General features: G+C 45.7%; 1 protein-coding gene across 1 annotated transcript in view; it reads left to right on the top strand.

Moving 5' to 3' along the window:
- Positions 1-23,320, top strand: part of CCT2 (chaperonin containing TCP1 subunit 2) — a 310,711-nt gene that overhangs the window by 226,096 nt on the left and 61,295 nt on the right. The window contains exon 14 of the mRNA XM_078678105.1: positions 1,766-1,865. Within this exon, the coding sequence (XP_078534231.1) occupies positions 1,766-1,865 (100 nt within the window). The remainder of the gene's footprint in view (positions 1-1,765; positions 1,866-23,320) is intronic.

Consider the following 23,320-nt stretch of genomic DNA (forward strand, 5'->3'; position numbering starts at 1 on the left):
AGATGCGGCAGAGGCCTCTAACCTTCCATTACACCTCTTTTATCGATTTTTAGCTCTGCCTTTGACCATGTGGACAGGGCAAGGTTGTGGGGGAAGCTGGCGCTTTTAGAAATTCCCCACACTATTCAATATGCTGATGCTTCATCATACGGATACATGGGTACGGGTGAAACAAGGAGCAGGCACACACCTTTCCAGACGAGTACCAACGACCAAAGGCCTGATGCAGGGGTGTGTGCTTGCTCCCACCTTCAATTTATTTTTGGCTGACTTGATGCAGGAACTCTCATACCCCGCGGCTGGAAGGAAAAACCCTAACCAGTCACCTGATGATGTAGTCCTGGTCAGCCACACATAAGTGGGCTTGCAAAATCACCATAACAAAATGCAAAAATTAAGCCTTGGAGAATAACCTGAAAGTCGACTATGGGAAAACATGAACAATGACCATCAACAAGTGACCATCGGCTCCCATCTCGATGTCCGAGAATAATTCACTCATGCATCCATTAAAGTTCTCAAAATTTGAGATTTTTAGTTATAGGTAGGTATCCTATTTCTTTCTTGCCATCCTCCATTTAACTTTGAATTGTCCTTGTCGCTCTGGCAGGAATTATCCAGGACACAAGAGATTTTAACTTTTTAGAGATGTGTGGTATAATGTTGTTACTACTGGTTTGTGTGGAGTATCTCCTCTCTAGCATTGTGGAATGATAATCATGGAAGGCCTTGAAAAACATTCCTGATTAATTGGGCAGCCTGGGATTTTTTCATAGTAATATAACAAATATGCAGGTTAAGCAAATCAGTTATCACCAACCTTGCATAACTAAAATACTTGTCAGGTCTTGTTAGCCAATATCTTGTAATTTTACTGAATAATTATATGTATGATACTTACAGCAGCTTTTAGACCTCCTCCTTTATCCATTGTCATGTTATTGTGTGCCACACCTTTTATTCTGCTCACTTCAGCATACATCATGGGGCAGTCAGTCATCCCTCTTCATTGGCCATTGGCTAATTTCACTGTGAGCGACTGCATTCTAATCTTTCACCAGGGGCACGCTCACAAAAAATAGGTTCCTAATGTGTCGGAGATTACTATGGTAATCTGTGCTTTCTGAGACCAAATTTTTTTTTCCCGCTTTTTGACTATATTTTTTCATATTGGTGAGGGCCCCGCAGCTGGACTGACGAGTTTTGCAAGACACGCATTAACATAGCCAAAATGCTGGCAACCAACACCTGATGTATTGGCTTTGCCATTGCTTGTTTCATCCTCATGCTAAAGTTAACTCTTTTAAGCAGAGCATTTGCAGTTGGATTGTAGCGTTCATCAAATTCCATTTTCAAAGCTAATCGCGATTGACAAATGTTTATTCTTCTAGAGGGAAACCTGATGACCTAAGCTTTTATTATCATGACTTGCTGTAATCTGAAAAACAACTCTTGGAAATATGTAGCCTCGCATATAAATCTGTTTTTGAATTAGGCTTGTGCATCTTATTTTTGATTCATAGTGACTCAAGAATATGGTGATTCTGTAGCAGAAAGGTTATTTTGCAGCTTTTTTTATGTTGTTGCAGACATATCTAACCTAATACCAATGTGATTGTCAGGCTGAGTGTTACCCTCTTCTATCAGTGGCATTAGTTTGTAGGAGATATTTGCAGTGGAGAACCATTTTAAATTGGTTGCACCTTCTAGAGTAATGCAGATATGTATCATCCACTGATGGATTGTTTTTACTTTCTATTTGTAGCTGCCGATTATTATAGCAGATAATGCTGGATATGATAGTGCAGATCTCGTTTCCCAGCTCCGAGCTGCTCATACTGAAGGGAAATCAACGTATGGACTTGGTAAGAACACAGTGGTTAATGTTTGACTCATTACTATGAAAATGTATTCCAAAGGATGCTTATCAAATGAACTTCAGAATCTTTTTGCTCAGTTTGGTGACTGGTAGCTTCATTCTTATTTACTAGCTCATTTTCACACTAAAGCCTTAACTCTTCATAGACTGGTCTTTTCATTCTTTTAAGTATTCCAGTTAAAGCTTTCTTTTTTGCAGACAATACCATACTATTGCCATAAGCCTAGTCACAGTGCATACTTTGTGCTGATATATCCAGCCTTATGAGCTAGATGAGTCCATATCTTGCTGCTCCAATTCTACAGGTTTAAAACCTATTTTTGAAGAGAATATTCAGAGAATGCTTCTTTAATAAAGGTCCTCTGTCACATATTACTGTATCCAAAAACAAAAAAAAGACCATGTAGACTGGCATCATGGCGTTCAAATCTTAGACAATTACCGGCATTCTATAACATACTACATCAAAAAAGTACCTTATTTCAGATTTCTGCACTTAGCTTAAGACACTAACATGCCTTCGAAACAGAAAGATATGGCAGTAGCCTACTGGGTAGTTCAGAGCCCTGGATTTGGGAAGAACCTAAACCCGGGCCCCAAGGCTGAACCAATTATCTCCGATTCTGGCTTTCAGATGAGCAATTTTTCGAGAAGGGCAACTAAAGACTGTAGTATGATGGACTGGGTCCATGCTTCTCGCTAACTCCTTGTAAGGGCAAAAACCTCTGAGTCCAAGTGATAACCTGCTCCTCAATTTATCATTCTTGCCAGAACTCTTTTATAGACTTTGGAAATAAGTTCATTTTGGCTGGAACACAATCCAGAAGTAAAGGCAAGTACTCAAGATTTTGGAAGTCTGTATAGGAATATAGCACCGTTCTGCGTCATAGATTTTCCATAATAACCTTAAACGTAGAACATGCCCTCCTACAAGCAGCCACGCTGGAGCACTTGTTATTTGTTAAAGGATAACTAGGTACCATTTCCCAAAACGCAGGTTGACACCCTAGAACAGGCCAGCACTGTCCAATTTTCCTTCTGATAATCATATATTGGCAATAAAAAAGGTGGATTTGAGGCTTACGACAAAACCTGTACTGAAACTATTAGATGTGGCAAAGAAAACTCCTATGGGGTACAGAAAAACATGAATGTAGAAAAGATGGCCTGTAGTGTAAAAAGTACACATGCTTGAAAAACACACGCCTCCTTTAGTAAGCCTATTTTTTCCCAAGCATGCACTGTACATGCAGTTTGCATCACAACCGAAGTTTTTTTTGGGGGGGGGTGACTCATGCGGAGTGTAACTCGTAAATCTCGTAGGGGAATCATTCTATTTTGAGGTTTTCTTTTCAGGATTGTGTTGTCCTAAAATTGTTTGAAGTTTTTCATTGCCTTTTCTGTTCTCCCTGACGAGTTTTTCTACACAAGTGCCTTAACATTTAGAGCATTTTCCCTTCTGTATGAGGAAGAAGGCTTCCTCTGACCCACATTTTGTGTGTTGTGGTTGCCCCTCTCTCATGCGTTCAAAGCCAAAACCAAAACTCGTCACAGCCCCACCTCCTGCGTCGCCGAAACAGTCTTTGGAACCAAAATCCTCGGCACCCAAGACACCAGCACCGAAAATGTAGGTGCTGAATTATAAAGATTCTCCAATGCCATCGAAGGAGCCCCGTTTTGATGTCTTGCCTTCAAAATCTGACCCGAAACAAAAAAGAACTGTACATCAATCCAAAAACTGGGCATATTGCAACCAAATTGCCATGTAAACACAAATCTGAGTCGGAGGAAGCCTATCACATTCCTTTAAAGAGGAATCATGTTGGTACTAACCCTTCTCCTTCATCACATCCTACCCCCGAGACACAACACATGTTAATTACCCCTACTAATTCACCACCCCCATATGCTCAAGGGTATTTTTTAGACATGTGGATGACATATTTGAGGATCCTGTTCGGGCAAGTATTCTCATCCCCAGGATAGATAAATATAAATCTGCACCATCAGATCCAGTGTTAATGAAGAGCCAGTTACCCCATGATTCTTTGGTGGTTTCTACTGCCTTTAAACGGGCTAATTTTTAAACGTCAGGAGATGCTCCATCTCCGTACAAAGAGTCTAAATTGATATATGCCTCTGGGAAAAGAGTAGCATCCCAAGCTGCAAATTTCTGGCGCATTTCTAGCACTCGAGCACTTTTAGCCAGGTACAATAGGGCGTATTGGGACGAAATCGAGCAATTGCTCCAATTCCTGCCTGATGAGCACACGACCGAAGCTCAGGACCTAGTGCAAGAGGAAAAGCTCATCTCTAACAATTCAATTAGGTGCGCATTCGATGCGGCTAACACTGCGGCTAGAGCCTTCAACACCAGCGTGCTACTAAGAACAAATGCATGGTTAAGAATTTCTGGGTTTGAACCAGAAGTTCAAGCTTCTATTCTTAACATGCCATTTGACAAAACCTCTTTGCTCCTGGAGTAGACACGTCCCTAGAAAAAAAAAATGAAAAAGGACACAGATGTGGCAAAATCTATGGGAGCCCTACAGTCCCCTTTTGGCCGTGGTTCCTTCCGGTGCTCCTATCGTGGAGGGTCTAAGAATATCTCCTCAGATACTACCTCTACACCATACAAGGGCAACAATCACCCCTCTGCTTCCAAGGGTTTCTTCAGAGGGGGCCACAGAGGCAACAATGGCTAAGGTAGAAGTTCCAACACACTCACTTCCCCCTCGAATACCAAACAGTGACTTGCCTACACCCCCCGATCATTTAACGCCTCTCGGGGGTGTCTTTCACAATTCCTACCCTCCTGCCAATCAACTTCAGACAAATGGGTGCTAGGAATTCTCCATTCTGGTTATTGCCTGGAGCTTACCAACAATCCTCCAAACATTCCTGCACGTTCACCCAAAATGTCACCATACCACTTATAGCTCCTCAAACCAGAGGTTCAGTCTCTCCTCTTAAAAGGGGCCATAGAGCCCGTACCACTACAATATCAGGGTTTGGACGTTTACTCCCTTTACTTTCTCATATCCAAAAAGGATGGTTCTCTCAGACCTATCTTAGGCCTCATAGAATTGAATCTTTACATACAATCCGATCGTTTTCACATACAATCCGATCGTTTTCGCATACAATCCGATCGTTTTCGCAACAAGTGCGCCAACTTTTACAACAGGTGACTTTGTCTACTCTAGACTTGAAGGACGCGTATTTCCACATTCCAATACATACCGCTCATCGCACATTTCTTAGATTAGTGGTAGCGGGCAGCATTACCAGTTCAAAGTACTCCCATTCGGAGTCACCACTCCGCCTAGAATCTTCACAAAATGTCTGGCTGTAGTCGCTGCTCACCTACGAAGACAACACATTCATGTCTTCCCTTACTTAGACGACTTGCTCATCAAGGCCAGTACGTACCTAAAGTGTCTCCATCACACTCCCATAACACTGCAGTTACTGCACCAAGTTGGGTTTATAGTCAATGTGTTGAAATCGCATCTTCAACCTTCAAACACTCAAAACTATCTGGGAGCCACTTTAGATACTCAAAGAGCTTTGGCCTTCCCAATGCAGCCAGAATTCGCAATATTCAGGCTCTGGTTCTGCCGTTTTTCAGCCCACTCACTCACTACCAGTTCGAGTGTATATGCATCTGCTGGGAATGACGGCCTCTTGCATCATGATTGTTCCCCATGCCAGGCTTCACATGCGTCCCCTTCAGGAATGCTTAGCAAGTCAGTAGAACCAGTCACAGGGTCTTTTAACTGATCTAGTGTTGGTAAGCGACCATACTCATCACTCTCTGCTGTGGTGGTACCCACAAAATGTATAAAAAGGATGGCCCTTTAAAGACCCAGTTCCACAGACCATGTTAGCCGATGCGTCGCTCACTGGTTGAGGGGCACATCTCCAAGATCACACAGTTCAATGCTTGTGGAGTCGAAAGCAAAAAGCTTTCCACATAAATCATCTAGAGCTGCTAGTAGTGTTTCCAACGCTCAAAGCCTTTCAGGCTCACCTTGTAGGCAAAGCTGCCCTCATTCGCACGTCCACATAACTGCTATGTATTGTATACAAAAAAGGGGGGGGGGGGACACTCTCCAACTGTCACACCTGGCTCAAGCCATTTGGAAGTGGGCCATTCACGACCAAATCTCTCTCCTAGCAGACCGCCTCCAAGGAGTAAACAATCAGATTGCCGACATTCTCAGAAGACAGAGGCTGCAAATCCACGAGTGTGAACTGCACCCTCAAGTTCTCCTCCCATACTTTCAAAGTTGGGCGTTTCCTCAAATAGATCTTTTTGCCACAAACGAAAATGCAAAATGCCCGAGCTTCGGCTCCAGGTATCCGCACCAGCTCTCCAAAAGCAATGCACTATGGATAAACTGGTTAGGGATATCTGCCTACTTTTTTCTACCTCTCCCACTTATTCCATTAGTGGTTTGGAAACTCAGGCAAACAGCCCTCACACTGATTCGAGTAGCTCCCACATGTGTCCGTCAACCTTGGTTTCACAACCCTGTTGGAGCTATCAATAATTCCTCATCAAAAGCTACATCTCACATCCAGTCTCCTCAAACAGAGCCATGGAAAAATCAGACACCCGGATCCCAAAGAACTCAACCTAGCGATCTGGCTCCTGAAGTCAGTTTGGTCATCTGAATCTTCCACCAGACTGTATGAACATCATTAGAGAGGCCAGAAGGCCTACTACAAGAGCTTGTTATGCAGCTAAATGGAAGTGTTTTGCAATCTACTGTAATATTAATCCTCTTGATGCTGCCATACAAAATATTGTTTATTTGTTACACTTGCTGCTGTCCGAGTTAGCTTACACTTCTATCCTCCTACATCTCGCGGCGAAAGCTGCGTATCGACAAAATACGCAACACTTGACTCTCTTTAGAGTACCAGTTATCAAAGCTTTTATGGAAGGACTTAAAACATTTATACCACTAAGACTTCCAGCTGCCCCAGTGTGGAATCTTAACATAGTCCTCACACGATTAATGAGCCCACCATTTGAACCCATGCATAAATGTGAACTGCACTTTCTCTCGTAGGAAAGCACTTTCCTAATTGTAATTACTTCAGTGGGAGAGTGGGTGAGCTACAGGCACTAAACATAGAAGAACCCTTTTTCCAGCTTCACAAAGACAAAGTGGTTCTCCGTACCAACCCTAAGTTTCTACCTGAGGTAGTTTCTGCCTTTCACTCAATCGGTTGAGTTACCGGTGTTCTTTCCTCAAACTGATTCAGTGGCAGAACGAGCTCTACACAGTTTAGCTCTTAGAAGAGCCCTTTTTATATTACATAGGAAGAGCAAAGTCATTTCATAAGACAAAACATTTTGTTGCTTTTGCTCCACCTCACAAGGGCAATCCGATATCCAAGTCTGTTATTGTCAGATGGATTGTTAAATGTATTCAGACTTCTTATGCAAAAGCAAAGAGGATTTTAACAATACCCCCTAGAGCGCATTCCACTCGCAAAATAGGGGCTACTATGGCTTTCTTAGGAAACACTCCCACAGTGTTGTGTGGATATGTTAGCAAAACAAGTTAATGTGGGCCAGGCAGTACTTGGAACACTTTTTCAGGCAACAGCTTAGCTACCGCTTTGGGAGAATACTGCTGTATAACCTACGGAAAGTGTATGATCTACATCTCACATGCCTCTAACGGAAAATGTTAACTTATCCAGGAGGCGTATGTTCTTGGCATGTACAGTCGTAGATTCACGTGCGCCCAGCCGCCCCCGGGTACCTATAACTGTTGCATTTCTCTTACTTTATATACATGCGCATCGACATCTCTATTCTACTCTTACTAACTCGATACTAACTCGAAACGATGCCCATGCGCACTATCACCGAAAGGTACCTCGTGACTGGAAAGACTTCTTCGAAGAAAAACAAAGTTCTACCATCCAGGCCCAACACTAGATGGCAGGAATTTGAAACATGTGTGAATCCACAGCTCTACATGCCAAGAACATATGCTTACTGGGTAAGTAAAATTTTCCTTACCCATGCAGCCTAGCATACCGGACCAGGGGAAAGAGGTGCTTAAACAACCTGCAAAAGCAGTAACGCTATGGGTTGAAAAGATAGTACAAACCCTCAACCCAAGACCAAGTATATGCAGGGCAATGTACCAGCCGACTATAAAGTTGTCACTACATCAAGAAGGCGCAACAACGCACCAACCTCCACAAGACCACCACCAGAAAAGGAGAGCCAAAGACTGGCTATGGTGGCAAGAAGAATGGCGAGAGAGAACACAACACTTGAAAATTGTGAACTCGAACGCTTAACTAAACCGGTACGGCCACCAATAGTTGGATGAAATGGAGTCCTTCAAGCAACACCTTCCTGAAGAGGTCAAGAAAAGGGCCAAAGCAGATATGCAGAAGGAACAGAACATTGCAAATGCTTGCCTAATATTGGCCCTAGAAGCAGACAGATGGGCACCGACACTACACTGCAAACTCCAGCATGGTTATGGGTGCTGGGATTCAAACCAAAGGTACAACAATCTAAAATGTGTACACTACCAATTCAAGGTACTAGCATTCGGCATAAAGTTAGCATCACATGTCTTTACAAAGGGTCTTGATGCTTTTGCACCTCACCCAAGAAAAAAAGGTAAACAAGTACTGGCTAGTTAAAGCGAAGAAATGCCAAAGACATTCAAACAGTAATCACAACTTTAGAATGTCTGGTATCTCCATAAACCACAAGAAGTCATCAACACAACCAGAACAAGAAAAGGTGTTATGGGGATGACCCTAAATTCAAAGATAGCACAAGCATACCCTGTCCCAAAGAGGGTAGAGGCAGTGTCTGAGCATGCTCACCTATTCCAGAAGGGCAGTCTCTGATGGTAAGGACAATCATGAAATTAAAGGGCATGATGGCATCATGCATACTACTCCTAACACATGCAAGACTACAAATGCGACCTTTCCAAGAATGTCTGCAACAAATGGTCACAAGCTACCATTAGTTGGGAGGATCTAGTGGTTGTTACAGCAATGGTACACAAGAAGATACAATGGCAGAAATCAAGACACGTGATTCTAGGAAGACCATTCAAGACCTCAGCTCCAACAGTGACCATCATAACAGATTCATCCCACAGGGTTTGGGGAGCACACAGAGAGAACTTGAAGGTACGGGTACAATGGAACAGATGCGCTTAAGCACATCAACTTCCTGGAAATGAAAACCATGTTCCTAGCCTAAAAGCCTGCCAAGCTTACATCACAGGAAGAAACATGCTAATACAAACTGGCAAAACTAAACCCATCATACAGAATCATACACCCTGAGCAAACTAGCCCAATAAATATGGCATTGGGAAATTTCAAAGATCACACTCTACACCGTCCACTTTCCAGGGAAGGAAAACCGTGGCAGACGAAGCAGACAAGAAAGCAGCTCACACGAATGGGAGCTGAAACTAACACTGGAGAGGATATAAAATACAGAAAAAAGAATCTGAAGATGGCGACGACACACAGGAACGTCCAGGACGCTGCCAGATGACATACATGGGACGTGCATATCATTAACTGGTGGTCAACGCTCACAAAAAAAACAATTCGGACCCATCCACTAGATGCCAAAACAATGCACAACATGTGAATCCACAAAATTCTTCAAGCTGCAAAACCACAACTACTGGTAAGTAACCATTCATTTACCTGCGGTAACTATCTTTTTGAACCTATGTGGCTGTAGATACACATGCTTTGCATACTCTTGCCATCTAGTGTTGGGTCCGGATGTGTGCAAGTTGTTTTTTGAGTCACAAGGTAGAGTGGTGACTCCTCTTGGTGATAATGCGAATAGGTATCGACTACATTGTTAGATTTTCATTCTGCTGTCTGATTCGGACATGTGTGCCTGCACTCTTATTTGACAGTCATGGTTCTCTTTTTGGTTCGCTCTCTACCTTCTCCTTTGTTGGTATTGTCCTTGATCAAGTTTACAGTTTCTCTTGCATATCGTATACACTTTTCGATCGGGCTGAGTTCTCCTTGACCACACCCACTCCAGGGACTTGCCCCTGTTGGCTTCCTTCAGTCTCCATCACATCTCTCAAGAATGGCTTGCTGGTGATGGAACTGGAGCCCTTCCATTATTGTCCTTGCTGCCTCATGAAGTACCCTCGGACCGACTAACATCAGTTATGCAATCTTTGTCTGCTGCCAGAAAACAGGAAGGCTGACCAACGCCTTTCGGCTCCAAGAAAACATTTCGAGACAGTCGTGCATGTCAGCTTGAGAAAATAGAAGACACACCAGACCTTTTCAGTCAGGTCGACGTAGAACACCCGCAACCATCGCCTGCAGAGGAAGAGGCTTTATCCATTGAAGGCAGCTCCTTAGGCACCTTGACTGAGTGTTTGCATTTGTTGTAAAAACTCAGTCAACAAATGAATTCACACACTCCAGAATACTGTTTTATTTTTAAAACCAAGCACGCCTGGCACAGGCAATCATTAAATACTTTTCAGTAATAAGTTGCTGAATATTGAACAGTTTGAAAATGCAATAGAAATTGTACTTTGTTTGATTTATAGGGCATGCAGTAGGTTGCAACACTTAGCAAATGCGGTACATTGACATGAATAGGCTTTTTCAATCTGAAAATATTCTTTAAAAATCACTCGAATAACAAAAGCGCTTTTACTCACCTGTTTACAGGAAATGTCCCAGTGCTGAACCTAGGCATCCAGCACTGAGTTAGAAAAAGTAACGTTAAAGTAACTTACCTGCAATTTATTGGAAAAGCCTATTCATTCCAACCTACTGTACTTGCTAAGTGTTGCATACTGCTGCTCCCCTGTAAATCAAAGTACAATTCCTATTGCCTTTTCAAATTGTTCTGTATCCAGTAACTTACTACTGAAAAGTATTTAATGCTTACATATGCCAGGCTTGCTTGGTTCTAAAAAAAAATACATATATATTTTTATACAAAAACAATTGGCCAAGAGTTCAGTTCTTGAGTGTGAGATTTCATTTGCTGAGTGAGTGTGCATATCAAATTATTAACACTGTCCTCTGATACTGCCTTACTGCTCGACCAAGCTACCACTATTAGACAGTAAGGTTCTATCTAACTTTGACCTATGCCTACCTCTGGGGACACTTGGACTCTATACCTCACTTTTGTGTAGTATATATTGTTGGAAGGTGGATACCAGACTATGGTTACCCCAGATTTTTTGCCTAGTGTTTAGCTGGTTTTCGACTTAGTTGGCCTGGGATCCTCCTCTCAATGTAAAATGGACTCCATGTACTCTAGGTACATACCTAATTGCAAATGGGTCACTCTTAAGTCCCTTTACAGAGTACCATAGATACCCAGGGCATAGGTGCACCCAAGGCCTACCAGGGGCTGCAGCATATCTTTTGCCGCCCCATGCTGGCCATCCAAACTGACACAAATGGCTGATCACTCAGCTGGGGCAAGGTCGTGTAATCACCCCTTGCTTAGGTATAGTATTCCTATACCTACCATTATATATAGACACATATGTACCTATAAGTAACTCCTATGGCAGGCCTTAACAATCCTGTAGGCAGAGTGCTTGGTTTTATGTAAGATGAGGCTCTAGCATGAGCTGAGCCTGTCTGCAGCTTTCGGAACCATGTCCTTATAGCGGTTCTATGATCTAGTCATACCGCATACTCTTAAGTCCATTATAATCCTCGCGGTTGAATGCTAACTTTGGTTTGGCTTTATCAAAACATGTCGTGTAAGGTGTCATACGCTTTGGAATACTACCCCCTCGCCAGTTCTGGCGACAGGGGTAGCATTCCACCCTTCTAAAGGGAGAAGACATGTTGTTCCTACTAATCCCGGTTATAGTTAACCAGAGCCTCCGCATCACAAAATGGATGCTGCTGCCACAGACATAAGTCTGACCTCCTGCTGCTGGGAGTCCTTCCAGCGAGGGAGGCTTGGACAATAGGTTTCCTGTCTTGGGAGGTGCTAGCACCACCCCAGACAGGCCATAGTGTATTGGGGCAGGGAGGGCTGAATGAAATGACACTGCCTGGGGCACACAAGGTGTCCCATGCATAGTCTAGTTCAAACCGGTGCTGGGGCACTCCAGCCCCAGCTCTGGCACGAAACTGGACAAAGGGAAAGGGGTGTAACCACCCCTTCCCTGGTCCCAACCATAGGAAGGACCTAGCAGGTAATCCAGCCCCTCAGATTGGTATAAAGGTAGGAGCCGAGTCAAGAGACTTTAGATTTATCCTGAACTGAAACTTGTAACGAAACTCTGGACCTTCGACGTTCTACGTGAAGATAGAAGACTGAAGAATCTCCCTTGTGGTCAAGGAGTGACCACCCTGTACCTACAGGCACCATCCAGCAATCTGCGGTTTACTTTGTCGACGCTCCCGCCGGAGACTTCTCTGACCCCGATCCACAGTCCGTGCAAAGCCGAGACCTGTGGAGGCGACGATAGATGTGGGACCGGCCATCTTGAAAAGCCTGCTACTTGTGCACCTTCTGAGGCACCCACGAAGTTGTGCATTGGGGATTGAGAAGCCCCAGCCACGAGCATCACCTGCAACGAAGATCAGCCCTCCACACTCCACGAGTTGTGCATGGGGCCCTTCTGATTTTTCCTGATGGTGTCTGTCCGGTTACTGGCCCGTTGGCTAGTGGCCTCTGTGACAACGAACCTACGAATCTGAACCGCCTGCCTGGTTGCTCCAGGTGGGCCCCTGCTTCCCTGCAAAGGAGAAGCCCCATAGACCTTGCTGGTCTATCCCGAAGCGAATATTCGATTCCTGCGTGGGTTGCATTTGCCAAGGCCTGTTGACTCCAATCCGGAAGCCGACGCCGCCAACAGCGAGGTCCTTCGTGGGACAGTCCGTATCCAGCTCCTGGTCCACGTGGCTGCAGAGTCAATCTTCACGACATCACCTAATTGCTTCGCGACATCGCCTGGTTCCTTCCTGGTCACTGGCTAGTGACCCAGACTCTGTCCCCTCTGCTTTCAGGTACTCTTCATCCTCTATCCGCCCTTGGATCCACCCGGACACTTCTCTCCCGGTCGCCTGCAGCATCTTTCTTCAAGGCTCCATAGGATTCAGCAACGAAACCCGACACACATTGACACCTATGCACCCGCTTCCTGTGGGTGAGGTAACGCGAGTATTTCGGTACTCCTGTGGGTATTGACTATCCTAGTGTCCAAGTTTCAAGTAGCTTTCTCCTAGTCCACCCGGAAGTATCCTAAAAGAACTAGTTTCCATTTCTTTCGTTCCCATTATAACTCTATGGTAACTCGCGTGTGTGTTAAGACACTGCACACGCCTCCCGTGGGTCTCCTGCTCCCTAACTCTTGGTAGTACAGCGTAGCCCCAGCGATTCCCTAGGCCTATCCTTTGTTTGTGACGTGGTCCTTAGACCACTATTTTAGTATATGGTTTTGCGTGCCCCTAGGGCTCTACTGTATTTTGTGCAACTTATTGTATGCTAATTGAATATCCTGTTATGTGCTTATGCCTCTGACCTCATAAAGAGTTCAGAGGGTTGTGTTAGTAATAAATACATATATATTTTTACATATAACCTGTGTGGTGTCCTTTCACTTGGTATTAAAGGGGTTACATATGGTAAATCAGCTGGCTTCACATGCCCTCTTGAGTTTAGCCTAAGACTGCTTTGTCCATGCTACCACTAGGATAGCTGGTCTATAAGGTTGACTTATCTTCCAGGGGATACTCATCAGTCATAAGCACTGAATAGTCCCGCCCACGTGCGGGACCCCGGAGCAATAGCCAATAATATGCATATATCTACATATATATATATATATATATATATATAGCAGCTGTGGACATTGAGAAAGGCCTCACGGCCGAAATGCATTTGTCTGCTGCATTGAGAATAAAGGCTGCTCCCTTGAACGTCCCCATGGTGGCTTCTATTTTCTTTTCGACAAAAGAAGTGTGCCGATATATATATATATATATATATATATATATATATATATATATATATATATATATATATATATATATATATGCATAAATACGCATAAAATAACCATATAGATATAGATAGATATAGATAATATGCATATGCATATACATATGCAGCCCAATATAAACCATACTAGGCTTAAAAAACTACCATTATTGCCTGTAAAATCTTTACATTTGCTAAATAAAGACATATAAATTACATTATATGACAATGCAAAGAAGAAAACACTGCCTTTGTTTTCTTTGAAACACACAACCTTTATTTTCAAAGGTAAAAACAGGCAGGATCATAGAGGCCGCTTTAGCCTAGATAGGCTGCATTGTAACAACAGAAAAATCTGGCGCCGTGCCTTTAAGACCTCTGTGGGCCTTGGTTCGATACATTCGCCACCGAAGAGAACCCGCAATGTCAGCAGTTCTGCGCTTTGGAATTTCCAAGGCGGCACTCGCTAGGCAACGCTTTTCGTCGCGAGTGTAGTTGCGGTCTTCTATAAACCTTTCTGCCTATACCACTGCTGAAGATCAAGCACGACCTGGCCCAAGTCTTTCTTGTGGCTCCGGATTGGGCACCAAGAGTAGTATCCCGAGCTGCTCAACATGGCCATCGATCCTCCTATCCGACTGGCTCTTCGGGAGGATCTTCTGTCGCAGCAGCAGGCGACGGTCCTCCACCCGAACCTGTCCAGCCTCCACCTCTTTGAGTGGAGATTGAGTGGCGGCAGTTGACATAGTTTGACCTGCCTCCTTAAAGTCTGCAATGTTATGTTTGTCAGCCCAGGGTCCCTCCACTAAGACGGTATACGCCTGCAGATGGAACACATTTATGGCATGGTGCACAGCAAAGGCTGCGGATCCCCTTTCTGCCCCTCTTTCTGAGGTTCTTGTTCCTCCTTTCTTTGGCCCAGCATGGCTCTACTCTGGGCACGCCAAAGGGCTACTTCTCAGCCATTTCAGCCTTATCTTTTCAAGTTCTCCGTTGTAAATAGATTCCTTAAAGGCATTACTCATCTTTTTCCTCCTGTTCCCTTCGTAATGCCCCAGTGGGACTTGAACTTGGTTCTTACATATCTTATGTGCGCACCCTTTGAGCTGCTGCATAACTGTCTGCTCAGGCTTCTAACTTTGAAAACTACCTTCCTGGTGGCCATCACCTCTGTGCGCAGGGTGAGTAAACTACAAGCTCTTTCTTCCAAGCCTCCCTTTCTGGCTGTTCATCCGGACATGGTCGTCCTCCGAAATTGACGTTCCTTTCCTCCCAGCTGGTTACTTCTTTCCACATTGGCCAAACCATCACTTTGCCCACCTTTTTTCTGCCTCCGCATCCTTCAAAAGAGGAAGAGAGGCTCCACTGTCTGGATCCAAAACGTGCGCTTTGTTTCTACTTGGATTCACCAAACAATTCCGGGTGAGGGGTGTGAGAAGTTGGCCTGATATGCAGTGCTCACTATTCTAGTGATCACTATGTATCAGTCCAAACAACCCTTATTGATTGGTTGTAAGTCAACCTTATAGACCAGCTATCCTAGTAGCATGGATACGAGCAGTCTAAGGCTAAGACTCTAGAGGGCGTGTTAAGCCAGCTGTTTTACCATCACATTACCCCTTGAACACCAAGTGAAAGGACACCACACAAGTTGTTATCAAAAATAAAGTATATTTATTTATAACAAGACTACCCTGGCTCTTTATGAGACAGGGAGCTAAGCACACAACAAAACTCTTAAGAAAATACTTAAAGTCGCACAATTTACACAGATGCCCGAGGGGCCCGAAAAACCATATACACAAGAAATTACTAGCAGGTAAGTAATACTTTTCTAGACTGTAGAAACGCTAGGCCTACAATGCTGAACCCTTAGATTAGAAGCAGGGGGCCTAGGGACGCCGTGTGCAGAGTGGGAACTCTCACGCGTAATGCGGGAACAAGTCTAGGAATACTAGTAATCACAAAGTTACTGTTCTCGGGCGAACCCGACTAGGTGGGTCGAAAACAAGAGTGGATCCGAACACTTAGGGTGTTGGACTATGCTGGAGCACCGGAGTACTCAGTTTACCTAGCCCAGGGGCTGCGGCTGCATAGGGTTCAAGTTGCGTCGGAAACCCTCGTTGAAGAACCAGGAGCCTGAAGAAAGAAGTTGCTGTCAGGCGGCCAGTGAAGAAGTTCGTGGTGATCCAAGCCTGGATCGGGGAAGAAGAAGACCTGTAAGCAGAGGGGACCAAGTTCTGAATCACTAGCCAGTGATTTAGGTGGGCACCAGGATGGCACCGGACGAAGTCACCTCAGCCTGGTGAGTGGGCGCTGCTGGGCTCTGCAGTCTCTCGGACCAGGAGGCGTTGTCGGCGACCAGGATGGAGGTGCGAGCTGTCCCACGAAGGTACTTGCTGTCGACGTCGCTGGACCCAGGATTGGGGCAACAAGTCTTGGCAAATGCAAGGCCCACGCGGTGGACCTAAAATGGCGTCTGGAGTGGACCAGGAGGGTCCAGGGTGCTTCTCTGATGGAGGGAAGCAAGGGCCAGTCTGGAGCAACCAGACCAGCGGTGTTTGTTGTTAGAGTTCGTCGTCAGAGGGTCACTAGCCAACGGGCAAGTGACCGGGACAACGCGGTGAGCAGCAAAGAGCAGAAGGGCCCCACGCAGATCTCGTGGATGCAAGGGGGCTGTACTTCGGTGCTGGAGCTGCTCAGGGTCGGGGCTTCTCGGGCCCCAAAGCACTCACGTGAGGATTCCTCAGAAGTCGTGCTGGACAAGCGTCGTGCAGTTTGGAAGATGGCCGGTCCCTCGAGGTCTCGTCGCACCCACGGGTCACAGCTGGGCTGATGATGTAGGTTGAGGTCAGAGGTGCCAGGGAAGCCGGTTCTCGTCGTGCTGGGGCAGTCTTGATCCGGAGGAGAGACTTACAGCAAACCGCGATGCTTGGATGGTGCCTGCTGCTGCAGGGTGACTACTCCTTAGTCACAAGGGAGAAATCTTGAGAAGAAGTCTTGAGTTCCTTTCGTGGAAAGTAGTTTCAGGATTCAAAGATGATCTGATCTGGAAGGGGGCCAGTTCCTACCTTTATCCTGCAAAAAGGGGCTGGCACGCGACTAAGTCCTGCCCTATGGGTGGGACTAGGAGGGGGGTGGTTACACCCCTCTCCTTTGGCGGGCTTTCCCCAGATCAGGGGCTGGAGTGCCCCTGGAACTGGTTCAAGCCGGCCTATGCATAGTGAGCACCGGGGTGCCACTTGCAGTCACCTTCCTCTAAAGCCCTGCCTACCTAGGATACACAAAATCCTGTCTGGGACGGTGCTGGCACCGCCCCTGGCAGGAAACCCTTTGTCCTTGCCTCCTGGGCTGGGAGGACTCCCAGCAGCAGGAGGGCAGGCTGGTGTCTCGGTGGCAGCATCCATTTTGTGGAGCTAAGGCTCTGTCTGACTTTAACCGGGGTTACAGGTTACATACATGTCGTGTCCCTCTAGAAGGGTGGAATGCTAACCCCGTCGCCAGAATTGGCGAGGGGTTAGTATTCCAATTCGTATGACACCTTACTCGACATGTTTTGATAAAGCGATACCAGAGTTGGCATATAACCGCGAGGATTATAATGCACTTAAGAGTATATGGTATGCGTTATCATGGAAACGGCTAAGGGATAGCTCCCGAAAGCCGCAGACAGGCTCAGCTCATGCCAGAGCACTATCTCACACGATTCCAAGCACTCTGCCTTCAGGATTGTCAAGGCCTGCCATAGGAGTGACTGATAGGAGATCTGTGTGCCCATTTAGGTTTAGATATAGGAATACTATATCTAAAGCAAAGGGTGATTACACCACCTTGCCCCAGCTGTCGTGCAGCCAGTTGTGTCAGATTTGGATGGCCAGCCAGGGGTGGCATAATACATGCTGCAGCCCCTGGTAGGCCCTGGGTACACCTATGCCCTGGGTACCTAAGGTACACTGTACAGGGACTGATAAGGTGACTCAGTATCCAATTAGATATGTACCTAAGGTACATGGAATCCATTTTACAGAGAGAGCAGCAGGCCTGGAGTCCTGAATAGCAGGGCCCCAGGTCAACTAAGTCAGAAAACCAGCAAAACACCAGGCAAAAAGTTGGGGGCAACCATAGTCAGGGATCTACCTTCCTACAAGGGGGTAGTATTCCAAAGCGTTTGACACCTTACACAACATGTTTAGATAAAGCCAAACCAAAGTTGACATTAAACCGCGAGGATTATAATGCACTTAAGAGTATATGGTATGGGGATATCATAGAACAGCTATAAGGATATGGTTCCGCAAGCTGCAGACAGGCTCGGCTCATGCTAGAGCACCATCTCACACATAACCAAGCACTCTGCCTCCAGGATTGTTAAGGCCTGCCATAGGAGTGACTTATAGGTTACTGTGTGTCTATATATAAGGGTAGATATAGGAATACTATACCTAAGCAAGGGGTGATTACACGACCTTGCCCCAGCTGAGTGATCAGCCAGTTGTCAGTTTGAGTGGCCAGCCAGGGGTGGCATAATACATGCTGCAGCCCCTGGTAGGCCTTGGTTACACCTATGCCCCGAGTACCTAGGGTAGACTTCTACAGGGGCTGATAAGGTGAACCAATTCCCAATTGTGGATGTACCTAGAGTACATGGTGTGAATTTAGAGAGAGTGCATCTGGGCTGTGGGTCTGATTAGCAGGCCCACAGCCACATCCAAGTCGAAAACCAGTAAAGCAAAAGCAAAAAAGTGGGGGTTACCATAGGAAGCAGACCCTACTCTCCTACAGTCAGCACTAGGGATGGGTACTGCTATACAATCTATGCACAGTGTGCAATCTGCAGCTCATATGCCTCGAACGGAAAATGCTACTTACCAATATGCATCTGTTCTTGGCATGTAGAGCTGCAGAGTTGCACACGCCCACCCGCCTCCCCGGCTACCCTGGTCTGTTCCAGTATTATCTTAATTAGATGCAAATTAAATGGGCATCCTTTCTTTTCTTGCAAAGCTCCATCATTTCCCTAATGGCGAAAAACAATCCGGGGATAGAGCTGATGCCCATGCGCGATGTGGTCCAAAGGAGGAGTCGCCTATCTCGTGACTTCCAGAGAACTTTTCAGGACCACAGCAAACTGCAGACATCCGGGCCCAGCACTAGGTGGCGATCTATGCACAGTGTGCAACTTTGCAGCTCTACATACCAAGAACAGATGCATACTGGTAAGTAGCATTTTCCTTTTATTGCATCACGTCTAAATGACTCATTTCGACCGCCGGACTGTGGCCTTGATCACAATATATATTTTCAATTTTTAACCCTGGATTTACCTATACACACATGTGTGTATATATATATATATATACCTATACACACATGTGTGTATATATATATATATATATATATATATATATATAGGTGTGTGTGTATATGTGTGGGTGTGTGTGTATATATGTGTGTTCGAGGCATATGGGCTGCAGATGGTACATTTATGAATAGATCGCCATCTGGTGTTGGGCTCGGATGATTGCACTTTGTTTTTCTTCTGGAGAAGTCTTTGTCGTCATAGGTGACTCCTCCTCTCGGTGTTAGTGCGCATGGGCATCGGCTCCATCCTTAGATTGTTTTTTTCCGCCATCGGGTTCGGATGAGGATCGAAGCGCTCCGGACCGACTTCAACAAAGAAGGTTATAACCGGCGCGTATTCCTTTCCAAATCGACGGTATCGTTATCGAACGCGACTTCACTCCATACCGACGCGGTTCGAAGGACGACGACTACGAGAAACTCGACGTAGTCCAGCCCGGGGTCCATGGAAAGGACTCCATTCAAAAAATGTCCAACGTGTGGTGCTAAGTTCCCACACAAGGACCTACACGAGGTGTGCAACCTCTGCTTGTCCCCTGAACACGAATCCAGGGACTGTGAGGCCTGTGCAGCGTTCTCGTCAAAATCGACGATTAGAAACCGTCGAGCCCGAAGACACGAGGTATCGAGAATGCAGTCACAAGCAATCCCGGAGCTGTTCGAGGACCAGCACCCAGAAGAGGAGGAAGAAGAGGCCGACGAGGCGGGGTCAGAAGCGGACGAGTCCGACGTCGAGGAAATCGACGTCCAACAAACCGTGAGTGACGACGTCCCCTTACCGAAAAACAGACCCCGCACGGTGTCGACCCCGCCCTCGAGCCCGGTCAGACAACCGAAAAAAGTTTCCAACGCCCCGCCTTCGAGCCCGGCAACGAAACAGAAACCGAAACACTCGGTCCCACATCATAGTGGTTCCGGTTCCGATAAACCGACCACATCGACACCGAAGCACCAGGTCAAGGAAAGCTCGAAGTCGAAGCAGTCCATGTCGACACCGAAGCACGCTTCGGCGCCGAAAACACCCCCGACACCGGGAACATCTTCGATACCGAAGAAGTCGGATCCGAACAAAACTTCGGCACCGAAAATACAAATGGACAGTTCAAAGAAAAAACACCTTTCGGAACCGAAAACTGCGGTACCGACACAGGAACACGGAACGGATCCTAAACAAAAGACTTTGTTTATTGACCCAAAGACTGGCAAGGTAGCCACAGAACTACCTAAAAAGAGGAAACATGAACATTTGGACGACAAGGCTCATCCAAAGAAGAGAACAATGGGGACGAATACAACTCCTCCCCCTTCTCCCAAACCTCACACACCATCTTCACCTCTTCCTCACAATAGGCCAGATATTCCTCCCACACGTCCATCTACACCTACAACAGATGGAGAGAGTGACACAGGGGAGGGGGGACACCCTGGGGATGATGAGGACACAATCCCAGAGGAGGCAGACCCATGGGAGGAGTATAATGTGGGATCAGGTAATGATACCGACCTTGAGTCATATCCCTCAAAACCTTCACCTCCTGATGACAATACTGGGTTTGCACAACTCATTACTAGAGCAGCAACATTTCATAAGGTAGACCTACATACAGAACCTCTAGTACAGGACTTCTTATTAGAAACACTACCTACTGCACAAAGAACATCAGGAACACTACCAATGCTAAAGGGCCTTCTCAGTCATACATCAGAGATATTCAAAGACCCAGTGAGGGCTAGGGTATTGAACCCAAGAATTGATAAAAAATATAGGGCAGCTCCAAAAGACCCAATATACATTAAGGGACAAATTCCTCTAGACTCACTAGTGGTCACAAACGCTCGCAAGAGAGCAAACTCTTTATCTACAGGAGAAGCTCCACCTCCTGACAAAGAGTCTAAACTAATAGATGCCTCTGGCAAGAGAGTAGCATCTCAAGCGGCAAACAGTTGGCGCATAGCTAATACGCAAGCACTACTTGCAAGGTATGACAGAGCGCATTATGATGAGTTAGAAACACTCATCAAACATCTCCCTAAAGAACATCAAAAGAAAGCAGATCAACTTATACAAGAAGGGAAGTTAATTACTAACACTTCAATAAAGTGCGCCCTAGACGCGGCAGAAACTGTGGCAAGGTCGACAAATACAAGCATCATGTTAAGGAGACATGCATGGCTCAGAGTGTCAGGGTTCAAACAAGAGGTACAAACATCGTTACTGAACCAACCTTTTGATGGGAAAACACTTTTTGGCACAGGGACAGATGAGGCCCTAGAAAAGATGAAAAAGGATACAGAAACGGCTAAATCAATGGGAGCATTGCAACAGCCGACACAAAGAGGTTCCTTTCGTAGATCCACCTATAGAGGAGGATCCAAAAGTACAGGTACAAACCAACAGCAAACCTCTTTTACACCTACACCACCCAGAGGTAATTCTAGAGGTGGATACAGGGGTAACAACAACCAGGGTAGAGGTCGCGGAAACAACAACAACCGCAACTCTCCAACCCCAAAACAGTGACTCCATAGAGCTTCCCCCAGACCATATAACACCGGTAGGGGGACGCTTATCACAGTTCCTACCTGCCTGGGAAAACATCACATCAGACAAGTGGGTAAGACAAATTATCCAACATGGTTATTGCCTAGAACTCACAGCTACCCCACCAAACATCCCCCCCAAACAGCGTCCAATGAAACAAGATCACCTGACACTATTAAAACAGGAAGTAATATCACTGCTAGAAAAGCATGCCATAGAGAAGGTTCCACAGCACCAACAGGGAACAGGAGTATACTCCCTATACTTCCTAATCCCCAAAAAGGACAGGTCTCTAAGGCCAATACTGGACCTAAGACCTCTCAACGCATACATAAATTCGGAACATTTCCACATGGTCACGCTCCAACAAGTACTTCCTTTACTGAAGAAAGGGGGCTTTCTTTCTACACTGGATCTAAAAGACGCTTACTTTCATATCCCTATTCACAAAGCCCACAGGAAATACCTCAGGTTTGTGGTAGAAGGACAACATTATCAGTTCAAAGTCCTTCCATTTGGTGTCACGACGGCACCAAGGGTGTTCACAAAATGCCTGGCAGTGGTAGCAGCTCACCTAAGAAGACAACAAATTCATGTCTTCCCATACTTGGACGACTGGCTAATAAAAGCCAGGTCGCAAGAGGAGTGTCTGCAACACACACAAAAGACAATTCAGCTACTACACCAGCTAGGGTTCACGGTGAACTACACAAAGTCACACCTACAACCAAACAAGGTTCAACAATATCTGGGGGCTACTATAGACACAGAAAAAGCCAAAGTGTACCCCAACCCAGTCAGGGTCCAAGCAATGCTTACAATCATTCAGAGATTTCAGCCACAACACTCACTAACAGCAAGAGTGTTCATGCAGCTATTAGGCATGATGTCATCCTGCATACTGCTAATACCATATGCAAAACTACAAATGCGTCCGCTACAGGAATGATTAGCGACACAGTGGAATCAGGCTCAAGGGCAGATTACGGATCTGGTGTTGGTAGACGACCGCACACACCGCTCTCCGAAGTGGTGGAACAGAACAAACATTACCAAGGGGCGGTCGTTCCTAGAGCCAATTCCACAGGTGACAATAACAGCAGACGCATCGCTCACCGGATGGGGAGCACATATGGACAAGTACACAGTACAAGGAAGGTGGAGTGTACAGGAAAGAACACTACATATCAACTACCTAGAACTACTGGCAGTGTTTCTAGCATTGAAAGCCTTTCAGATACATGTTATCCACAAAGCAGTCCTGATCAGAACAGACAACATGACAGCAATGTATTATATTCAAAAACAGGGGGGGACGCACTCTCTCCAATTATCCAGACTAGCACAGGAAATTTGGAGATGGGCCATTCCTCAAAACATCTATCTGTTAGCCGAACACCTACCAGGATTTCAAAACCAGATAGCAGACATCTTAAGCAGACAGTCGGAACAAATACACGAATGGGAACTGCACCAACAAATACTGCAGCCATTCTTCCAAAGATGGGGACAACCA

This window comes from Lissotriton helveticus, chromosome 1_1 (assembly GCF_964261635.1).
Source record: "Lissotriton helveticus chromosome 1_1, aLisHel1.1, whole genome shotgun sequence".
In the NCBI taxonomy this organism is placed as follows: domain Eukaryota; kingdom Metazoa; phylum Chordata; class Amphibia; order Caudata; family Salamandridae; genus Lissotriton; species Lissotriton helveticus.